Source organism: Trematomus bernacchii, unplaced genomic scaffold, assembly GCF_902827165.1.
Source record: "Trematomus bernacchii unplaced genomic scaffold, fTreBer1.1, whole genome shotgun sequence".
Taxonomy (NCBI): domain Eukaryota; kingdom Metazoa; phylum Chordata; class Actinopteri; order Perciformes; family Nototheniidae; genus Trematomus; species Trematomus bernacchii.
In genome coordinates, this window is record NW_022987582.1 from 5,474,904 (window position 1) to 5,486,024 (window position 11,121).

An 11,121-nucleotide genomic window follows, 5' to 3' on the forward strand; every position below is an offset into this window, starting at 1 on the left:
AATGGTTAATTGTATAGGATGGGTTACAGTGAAGGCATGGAATTCAAAGGTGAAAGGAGAGAAGTTAGGTAGCTTGATAGAGGGAAAAGCTCCATTTGGGAGAGAGCAGGAGACCAGTGCCACCTCCTCTGCCAGTGGGTCTGGGTGTATGGGAGAAGGAATATGCTGTGGAGAGAGCTGCTGGGGTGGATGTGTTGGATGGAGTAATCCAGGTCTCAGTGAGAGCAAGGAAATCCAGAGACTGCAGGGAAGCGTAGCCAGAGATGAAGTCAGCCTTAGGAACAGCTGACTGGCAGTTCCACAGGCCACCTGTAACTAGATGTTGGATCGCAGTGGAGCATGTGGGATAGACGAGAGCAGGCCGGTTATATCGATTAGGAGATACACGGGGCCAGTGATAATTGCGAGAAGACACATGAACAGGAATGGAGAAAATACACATGATTATAGCATGAGGGGCTAAAAAACAAAACACCAGCGATACTTAGCTCAATCAAAGTAGGATTTGCCTTCTCTTTGCCTCCCTCGTGACTCCCGCAGGACTCTAATGTCTTTGTCAGTCTTCGTCTGTCTGACGCTGAAGCTGATCTTTACAATCAACAAACCGGCATGACCCCTGATCTCCTTTTTTTCTTTAATTTCTGTTAAATAGTTGTAGAAGGTAATACATTTGAGCTAAAATAGATCAAATTGAAGCAAATCAAAATGTTGGTTCAAAGACAACTTAAATCTAGACCTCTGACTTTCTACTATGATTTGAATGCTATGAGACTCCCCAGTCCTGTTTATTTATGAACTTTGCACAATCATATTTTAATATGGCAATATAAACTGTTATAGCCCTGGTACTTCTCTAAAGGACTGGTCCTATTGCTCTTTTGTTCAGGAGCCTTTAACTGTTTCCAGGGTCGGTAAGTAATAGACTTCTTGTACTTAGGATAACTTAATCAGATTTCAGAAATAAAAAATGGTCAGCCCAGCAACAAAATCTGAACAAAATAAAAGATCAAATGCATTGAAATGATTTGGAAGGAAAAATAATGTATTTGTATAATGGAATATTTGTGGGACTGAAATGATGGTGTCCGTATTCATCTTTTGTATAAAAATAAGGAAATAAATAGGCAATATTTGAATTGTTAGATTTTGAAATAATCCACTCAAAACAAGTTCAGTTTAGTTAGTAGTAATCACATCTTTATGTACTTGTATTCAGTACCTATGTGTATTATAATATTATTTAAAATAACGTTTTGTATCGCTTTTTATGGTTGTTACAATGGTCGCATATCCAATATTATAAAATTGTTTGAATGACATTTGAAAGTAGGCCTAATCTGACCCAACCCTGTGAATGACACAGTCCATATCAGCAGACTGAGCAGAGACTTCATTTTAATGGTCTTTTATTCTTCTCTGTGTAATAAAGACAAGAGCCATAGACTGTATATTTAAAGCTAAAAATACTCATTATACATACAGAAGTCAAGCCTCCAGACGATAGGTGTCAGTATAACGATGCAAACCCCGCACTTCCTGCTGTCGAAGCGCGCCATCAGTAGAAGAAGTGGAGGTATTTCCTCTTTGGTTTTGGTGTGGCTAATGCGTTCTTATTATACATCCATGGGCTAATGGGCTAACTGCAAACGACTAGATAAAACACTGACAGGTCAGTCTGATGTTCACTGACTTTCAAAACTACAATAGACACATTGTTTGCTTTTTTTGTCGCAGGAATATGCCAGGATATTAACACGGATACACTTTAAAGTGATGGTAAGCTCTCGTTATTGTAAGCTAGTTGAAGCTAACGTTAGCATGGTAGATTTTTCCCAAGGCAATGGCGCGTACAACAAAATAACATTCAGAAGAAATGTAAAACAAGACTAAATAACGTATTTCCCCAACTATGAAGTAGTATATCAAAGCAGGTATTTCAACTTAATTGGATAGATGGAAGACTATGTTTGCATTCCACAATATTTGGGCTGTTTGATAGAACTATAGAAATGACAAAATAACGAGTTTATTTGACACTCCCTAAAGTTTTGTCTTTCTGTCTGAAACGAGCAAATGTTCATGGGTATATGAAAGTGTATTTTTAATATTACAGCTGTCTCCTAAGCTTAGCATCCAGTTGTATATAGCCGTTAGCATAACTAGCTACTGATTCAGATAGCATCAGTCATCATGGTGGTACAACGGTTTTTATTTTATTGAATCGGTTTATGATTGCAATGATTCCAACACTTGTCTCCAACAGCAAAGGTGCTCCAGGGCTCCACACCAGCAGTGAAGACTTCCATACCTAACCTGATGATGGAGAGGGGAAAGTCAAAACTGCAAAATATCCTGGAGGATGACCTGGGCAGAGATTTAATGAATGCCGGGCAGTTTTGCTTCAGCTGTGAGCAGATATTTGCAAATCGGAAATGCCTGGAGGAACACTTTTGTTCTGCTGCAAGTCATATCTGCTCATGTGGCACTGAGTTTGCTGAATACAAAGACGTGCTGGACCACAGCACATCACATGAGCCAGGTCACCAAGTCCTTGATCATGGAACAATACAGAAGCGCAGAATTGAGAAGCGTATAGAAGAGGAGCAGCAGCTGAAAAGACTACAGACTGGTGAGGTTGTCTGGAAGGTGCCTAAACTAAACAATGTGCCATCAGTGTCTCTTCTGGGGACACCTTTGCTGAAAGGACCCATGACATCAGCTCTAATGCCACAAGTTCCCATGCAGTCTCCGCAGATTTCACAAGTGCCTCCGCTGAACAGCTCTCTGTCACAAACACCTGTGCTCATTAAACCCAGTGAGAAAGCCATGCAGAAAATTTTTGCAGATATAGGTGCACCAACTGTAGATCTTTGGTCACTTTACCAACCTGTCGTGATTTTGCCAACACTGCGCACATTTAACAAGACACAACCTTACACATGCGCTAAATGTGGGCATTGTTTTGAGAGAAAAACCTCCCTCATATCCCACCACAGCTCTCATGTAATAGATAAAATATCTGGCTGTATAGGATGTGGGATGATCCTCTCCAGCAAGAAAGCTGTACCCCGCTTTCACTTTTGTAAGGCACCCCACAGTACCACCAAATCCAGAATCATCACTGCGACACCTCTACATTTCAAGAAGCCAGTTGCCAGTACAGGCATTACTCAAAGGGTTGAGGGGCCTTGGGCCACTTCCTCTCAACAGCTGAAAAGTCAAAGTCCCACTGCTGCAAGGAAAGGCAGTCAAGCTGGGATTTCCACCCTGCAGCTGAAAAAACTGAAAATCAGTGCACACATTAAAAGCAATCAGGGGCTTAATGTCTTGCCGCGCCTGATAGCAAGGGGTCCCAGCTCCTTCAGTCCTTATATCACTTCCCCTCTACTATCGAAGAATCCTCATCCCAGGGCATCCAATAACGGCAGTCGAGGGCTTCCTGTCCCTCACTTCGTGCAGCTGAAGACACCCACACAGTCGGCTTCAGGTGTATCAAACTATCCAATGCAGACATCCTCTGCATCAAATGGTTTTCCATGTCGAGTCTGTCATCTTCCCTTTGAATCTGCTCAGCTGCTACAGAGGCACAAGTGTGCCAGAGCAAAGGAGTTTATGGCACAGCACGTGCGAGATGGCAAACAATACAGACTAAAGAGGGTGGCACCATTGACACGCCCAATTCCGGTTTTGATGAATGGGGAGAGAAAACCTGGGGTTTCAGCTTATGGTAACATAAAGACAAACCAAGTCATGTCTGGTAGTCTGAACAAAGGGCAAGGGGCAGCTCCTGTGGATGGGGAAACACGAGGCGATACGGACGATGATTGTTTCATAGTTGAAAGCGGACCAGACAAACCTGCTGAGATGATATACCAAGTAACCTCATCTGTTCCTATCACAACTTGACAACATTTGAAATGTAACTCCAATTTGCACGTCACATTTATGGACCAAGTGCATAGTCCTGTTAAAACAAAATATAGTTCTTGAGGTTAATTGCACATGAACACTATTCTCTCTGGGTTTCTCCATATGATTTTAAAGAATTGTAAGGTGACAATATTAATGTATCTTAATAAAGCTGGGTTTCTTTTGCCACAACTGTAAACAATCAGTGCCCCTGAAAATGTAATAAAGGTTTATCATAAAATTCTGAAAATGTATGTACATGGCTTACCCAGTTTTGGTGGGATAACCAGGATATCTATTATGTTTTTTGTTCTTCAATATATTTTTAGTATGATCAGAATGTGTTGAGATGCTGTGGGAATTGGAACGCAATAAGAGGAAATATGTGTTCCTACCACCTTTGTCAGACTTTGAAAGGTATATGTTGTATTAAACTGTATTTTCAAACTGAGTGTTTTCATCATAGGATAATGCAGCATGTTATAATATCCAATGTTTTTTCACTCATAAACCGTAAAAACAAATGACTGACTTTTAATCCTCTGGAAAATGTGGTGGAGTGATTGATTGGTCATTTAAACTGACTCTCCTCCACAGTGCCTAGCGCACTTTATATTGATTTGACAATTTCTGTTATCTTAATTATTTCATTTGTTGCTTCATTTATTATTTATTTCAATTTTATTCTGAAGCCCTATGTATTAGTGATGCTTTCATGGTCTATTGTCAGTACCCAGCAGAGGGAGCCATTTCAAAGCGAAAACAAGACATAAAGGTGCTATGTTTGCAGATGTCTCACTGAAAAAGCTGTCCTGTACATTATTATTAGTTGAACTAGTTGCAAAACGAATGATGGGGGTGTTTCACTTTCCAGCTTCCTTAAACCTTATATCTCGCATAACACTAGTATTTCACTGCTTTTACTTCTAAAGCACAACGTCTCATAATTCCCACACCATCTGAAGCATCCACCCTGTCTGCGCTCTCTGTGATTGACATTTTCCGGGTTGCTTTGTGCGGGGATATCGAGCAGCTCACAGCTGGAAACAGCTTTGAACAGAAGAGAAAGCAAGGTCCACGTTTACAGACCAGCTGCCAGGCCAATGCACGAGTGTAAAAAGGGCCAAACTGCCTTGAAACGACCAACCACATGTTAGCATTTTGCTAGCTGGTGTTGCAGCGGTCAGTGAATGGCTACGCAGAGACCAGTGCTGACTCCCCACTCAGGCAAGCTCTTTGTGTTTACTAACACCCATCACGATAAATAACCACTGTGCAGAAATTAGCCTACGTTATTAGCCTCAAAGTTGTGTGAGATGATAGTGTCGTTAACGGTGAGGTACGTATAGCCTAACCAGAGATAGCAATGTGGCCTATCAAAAGATAAGGCCTACATTGTTATTAGTCATGCTGCTGATAGCTTTTAATGATAACTGGTAGCCTGATGCTAAAGCTAACAGTTTGGTTGTATGTGTTAATATGCATGTTCAGTGACACGGTTACGTCTGAGTGGTTTTCTGTGTGATTAGTGCTAATAATTACAAACAAAGGCCATTGATCAGTGCATCAGCAAGACTCCATTATATCAAATATGTCTGCAATGTAAGGCGGGCCGACTCTAGAAACCACTGTCTGTCTACTCAAACTAAGGTAGATTTGTTTTGCATTACCGGTTATATTCATACTTGAGCTTTACAAACCTCAACACCATATCTGAGTGTTGGCATTTTCCCCAAGTTTAGAGGCTTCAAAGCGTACAATCTATCCTTGAAAGTCTATAATGCATAGCTCGTTATAAATAGAGATGGGGAAAGTATTATGCAATACTCGTATACAAGAAGTAGTAATGCGAAGTAAAACTGCTTCACAAGTGAATCCCCTGCATAAACCATTTTAGTGAGGGAAAAGTAAAACAAACATCAGCATAATGTTCCAAAAGTTAAAGTATTGTTTGGAACAGCACTGTCTTGTGCCTTATTGTATAAGCAGCATTGTAATATTGTAGCTGGTGGTGAGGGAGCTCCCTTTGTCTAACAGTTGGGCAGATTATTCTGTAACAAAAAGTCATAATTTATAAAATATCCATGTATTTTTATGAAAATGTCAATATGCTTACTGTTACGCATGTGAAAGTAGTGGTGGCAAATACAATATTTATTTCGGATTATTATGCTTGTAAATCTATAAATCACCTGAAGTGGAAGTACTAGAGTACTTGACTTAATGTGTGGAGTTACTTTCTACCACAGGTTTGGAAAGCTAGGTACATCTTTACCAACAGTCTGCTATAAAATAAATCAAAAATCAACTACGTGGCTATCTTTCTGGACAGGTTTTTAACTAGGCAGCCACTAAAAGGTGTTTTTTTGTAGGAATTCTGACAAAACCAATGTGTGTCAACGGAGCATCAATCTGCCCAGTCAAGTTATACAGATGTCCAGTGACTGCTTTGCAGGCTTCTCTCTGGGTTAATTGTAATGCAGATAGTCACTTTTAAGTTAAAGTGACAAATAGGCAGAGCATGCAGTGTTAACACATTTGTAAAAATACTCTATGTGTTACTGTTTTACTATGTTACATTCTTCTTGTCATTTTTTAATTCACAGACCTTGGACATGGGGAGTAAAATGCCCTTCAGCAGAGGAAGCAGTGACCAAAATCCAGTCGATCAGTTAGCTCCTGCCGCATCGCATCCTCACCAGACCATTCATAACGCTTCGGACTGCAAGCAGGTAGTTATTGAGAGAGCTGTCTGCTGCGGTATACAGCACCATTTCTGGAGTAACCTGCTCATGTGATATGGATGCATTGTCTGTATAACATCTCCCAAACTCTTATTTAAGGACTTTTGTTGTGTTACTTTATATTTTATTTTTTATGACCATCACATTTTGAATATTTAGTTTGGAGTGAAGCATTGTGTTATGTTTATGTTGGTCCTGTAGCATCAAATAAATTAATTCTGGAAATGTTTTTATTATTTTTCACTGGCATGTGATCTTCTCTCGTACACTTTACTGTTTTAGTTTTAAATGCATACAAATAGACATGAACATTATAAAAAAATATATCATTTGGGTTCATACCAATGTATGCATGCCTTTTACTTTATACTATTAGCAACAATACATAACATTTGTGACTAATGACATTTTTTCTTCTTCCAAAGATGCCTGAAGATGAGAGATGCAGTGAGGAAGACCTGGACTCCAGGTGGGGAGAGGAACTGAATCACCCTGCATCTGAATCCCACTCATCGGGGTTCGTGGAGACTGACGGCCGTGTTAACTTTGAAACAGCAGGCGGAACACTTAATCAACACAGTGGACACATATTGCCGCAGGTAGGGATGGAAGCAAAGTCTCAGATGACATCTGCAAATGTGTGCAGTTCTACAACGGACCGTCTTGGGCAGCATGTGGAGACACACATAAAGTCATTGTTGACTAAAGACAATAAATACCCAGATTCTGCTGGTTTTGATGCAGTTCAACATAAGGAGATCAGCACGACAATACCTCTGCCAACATGTTTAGAGAACTACAACAGTAAGGATGTGCCTAATGCTATAGACGGGGCTCCTCGCTGTGTCCTTGTGCTGCCAAAAAGAAAAAGAGGAAGGCCACGAAAAACAGAAATCTCAGCTTATAACGCTATGGTTGCTAAGACTGGTGCCGCTAGTTCTCCTGCTGCTTCGGCTGATGCTTATAATGTAAGCCGCGCTGCACGGACACTGAGGAGTCAAGCTGATCAACACCCTTCGACACAGGATGGAAAGCCTGATTGTGATAGCAAGGAAGACCTCGAGCACAATAGTAACATATTGAACTTTCAAGGTTTTATGAGAAGAAGAGCTAAACAGGCTGATCAGCGGGTTCCAGCAAAAGTGTCCAGACTGGATGTTTCCCAGGAGGCCTGCGCACTGTTGAGCAACCACACAGGCTGTGGGGAGGGGGCTGAGACAGATAAGCAGGTGGGAATTAACACAGACAAGCAAGAGGCCTGTACAGATGAGAGGACCTGTTACCTCTCCCTGCAGTCTGGAGGAGAGCAGCAGACAGAGCCTGAAGTTATTCCTTCAAAGCGTTTGAACGTGGTAGGCCCAACTTCAGGAAACATGAATGACAGGGAGGAATTACAATCCAAAAGCACATTTGAATCACAAAATATTGAAGCCTTACAGAAAACAGTAGCCGTAACAAACTCTCAAATACCTAAACCTGTAAGTGTGCCCCCTGCTGTGAAAGCTGAGAAAATTGAAATTGAGCTGGATCCTTTAAATCCTATGTCAAATAGTCTTGAATCTTTACATTGCAATGCCAGCACCACAGCTGAGAGTCCAAACTACTATTTCAGGCGCAGGAGAGGCGGCAAGAGAAGGAGGAGAATGGGTAATGTTTTGTTGCAGAGAGAATCGCTTGTACAGGGCCAAACAGGAAGTGATGACACCAAGGACGCCAACTCAAATATCAGCTACATTAAAAAAGGAGGGAAAATGTTGATGAAATGTGGTTACTGTGAGCAAACATTTAAATTTCATTCTCAGTTCGTCATCCATCAACGCATTCATACAGGAGAACGACCTTTCAAATGCTCTGAATGTGGAAAAGGTTTTAGCAAAAATTCCAACTTAAATCTTCATCTCAAGACGCACAATAAGAGCAACTTATATAAAAAATGTCCATTTTGCAAGATCAAATTCTCTTGCTCGGAGTATGCCGCTCATATGAGAGAGCATGCACACAACCAGGACTTTGAGGACACCAGATCTGAAAGAAGCAGCAGAGGGAACCACCAGGAAAAGAGTCAGGGGTGTCAGAGACACGTTTCCCCCGAAGAGAAAGAGAAAAAAGAGTGCCAGTACTGTGGTAAAACATTCCCGTTTCAGTCTGCCCTCATCAGACATGTGCGGGCCCACACTGGAGAGAAGCCTTATAAATGTGACATATGTGGCAAAGCTTTCGGTCAGGCGTATTTCCTCCGAGTTCATGAGCTGACACACTGGTCTGTGAAGCGTTACAACTGTACCCGCTGTGAGAAATCATTCACTCATTACAGCAATGCTAAAAATCACACCTGTAGACCCTCGGAAAGCAGTGACGAATCACAACCCGACAGTCGTCTAAAGTCTTCACTAACGTACACGTGCCACATCTGCAAGAATATTTTTGACCATCTGCAGGAGTTCAACAGCCATATGAGACAACACACCGGCGCAAAGCTGTATCGCTGCTTGTATTGCGACAAGCTGTTTGGTGTGCTGTCTGGATTTAACGCCCATCGCAGTCACTGCAGAGGAGAGAAGAATAACACCTCCAGCTTCGAGATAAAAGCAGAAGAAACAATGTCATTAATTCAGTACAAGGTGCCTGCACTAAGGTGTGCAGCAGGACACAATTCAGCTTCTCCACTCACTGCTGGAAATTGTGAAACACTCAAAAAGACATCGGCCGCCAGCCCCAAGAAACACCTTGCTAAAGTAAGAAAATGTTTCCAGTCGACAGTCGTACCGGCTCAACAACTCTCACACTTTGTGTCAAAGTTAAATAAACTTGATAACGGCTCAGACCCCAGGAAATATTTTTGTCCAAGCTGCGGGCGGCTGTTCAGACACATGGGCCGACTCCGAGCCCACATGCTCACCCATGGCCCGGGTCAAAGTTACACCTGCTCCTGCTGCGGCAAGACTCTAAAAAACTGGAATAAACTTTGGCTTCATCAGAGAATCCACCGACAGAGACGCGGCCGTTTTACTTGTCCCCAGTGCGGGAAAGGTTTTCGGTTTGTGGGAACATACAAAAAACACATGAGGGAACACGCAGAGGTGCAGTGGGTTCCGTTCAGGCCCAAAAAAACGTTTCGGCCTTATGAATGTGATGAGTGCAGGTGCAGCTTTAAGACTCTAGATTTGCTGTTCAGTCACCAGATTTGCCATAACTCAATGCAAAAGGACTCTGATTTTGATTTAATCATAGTCATAGATGATAGCACTACACAGTTCACCAAGAGCAACCACGAAGCTACATTAAGCCCAGATCCTGAATTAAACAACTCTTTTCTTGGCCCTGTATCCCAATGTCCAGTAACTCAAGAGTTTCCTCTAGCGCCAATGACTTCCTCGATCCAAAGTAAGCATCTGGATTTGGGTAAGAGTACCCAGCAACAGAGCAGCACACATTGTATCCAAGACAGAGAAACCAGTTGGGACAGAATAGATGAAAATGCACTTGAGAAACCAATTACTCCTTTGAAAACTGTGAAAAGACATGTAAGCCAAAATGCCAGCACATCACATGAAGGGTCTGCAGATGGTATTAAGTGTGCTGTGTGCAGTAATGCATATCCTGCAATTTCAGACCTCTATCACCATTATTTGCAGCATGCTAGAGGCCAGCTGTAATAACCTAAACAGAGACACAATGCACTGTATGTGTTTATACTTTTTTTAATACATTGTTTAACAGGGGCTTCTTTTGTCCTAGATCAGAAAAGATTGTCATTTACCCACATGGTAAGGTTATAGGAAATATAATGCAGCAAAATCAAAATCAAATTTTTTTCAGAGACATTGATGTACATTTGTTTTGTTCTGTTCTCCAACAGGGACACCTCTTAGCATAATGTATTAACATTGAAAGTGAATATATCCGTTTAACTCTCACACACATTTTTCATTATCAAATTGACATAGGAGTTTTCTCCATTATGGACTTGTAATATTATGAAAGCTGAAATGAAGTTTTGCTCAATATTCTAAAGATATTTACTCACAAACACACATTTGACACCTGCAACAGGAATTGTTGTTGAACATCCATATTTTTGTACTGCCTTTGAAAAAATATATGTTCCTGCTTGAATGTCAGGTTTGATTTTGGTATAATCTTGAAAATCTGTTCAATGTGTTTCCAAGATACTCCGTGTATATGGTTGTATGCTATAGTTAGTCTTAAAACTAATAAAGGTCATTTTTGTATCTCTATGTGATCATGTCTGTCAAACTTGGGTCCAAATGTTGAACGCTTTATAAAATAAGACTTCCATAGGATCCTGAAATCCAGAGATATTAGATAAGAGGGTTATAGCAAGGCTCAAATATCAGTTATATGTATTACCTGTAGTCTAAAGATCTGTACGTTTGTTAGCAATCAAGACAATTTGTTTCGGCAACATTTTAAGTAATGAGTTTGAGCAGAATATGTATACGTCTGC

The 11,121-nt window shown here is 41.1% G+C and overlaps 1 protein-coding gene across 2 annotated transcripts; it reads left to right on the forward strand.

Moving 5' to 3' along the window:
- Positions 1–1,521: 1,521 nt before the first annotated feature.
- On the forward strand, positions 1,522–10,891 carry si:dkeyp-84f3.9 (zinc finger protein 184). 2 transcript variants are annotated; one of them, XM_034127323.1, is made up of 4 exons: positions 1,522–1,669; positions 2,264–5,136; positions 6,516–6,641; positions 7,079–10,891. In XM_034127323.1, exons 3-4 carry the CDS (start codon positions 6,525–6,527, stop codon positions 10,307–10,309), a joined length of 3,348 nt encoding a protein of 1,115 aa, XP_033983214.1. In that variant the 5' UTR covers positions 1,522–1,669; positions 2,264–5,136; positions 6,516–6,524; the 3' UTR covers positions 10,310–10,891. The 2 variants fall into 2 exon arrangements, with proteins under 2 accessions (XP_033983214.1, XP_033983213.1); XM_034127322.1 differs by having other exon boundaries at positions 1,541–1,776.
- Positions 10,892–11,121: the final 230 nt, after the last annotated feature.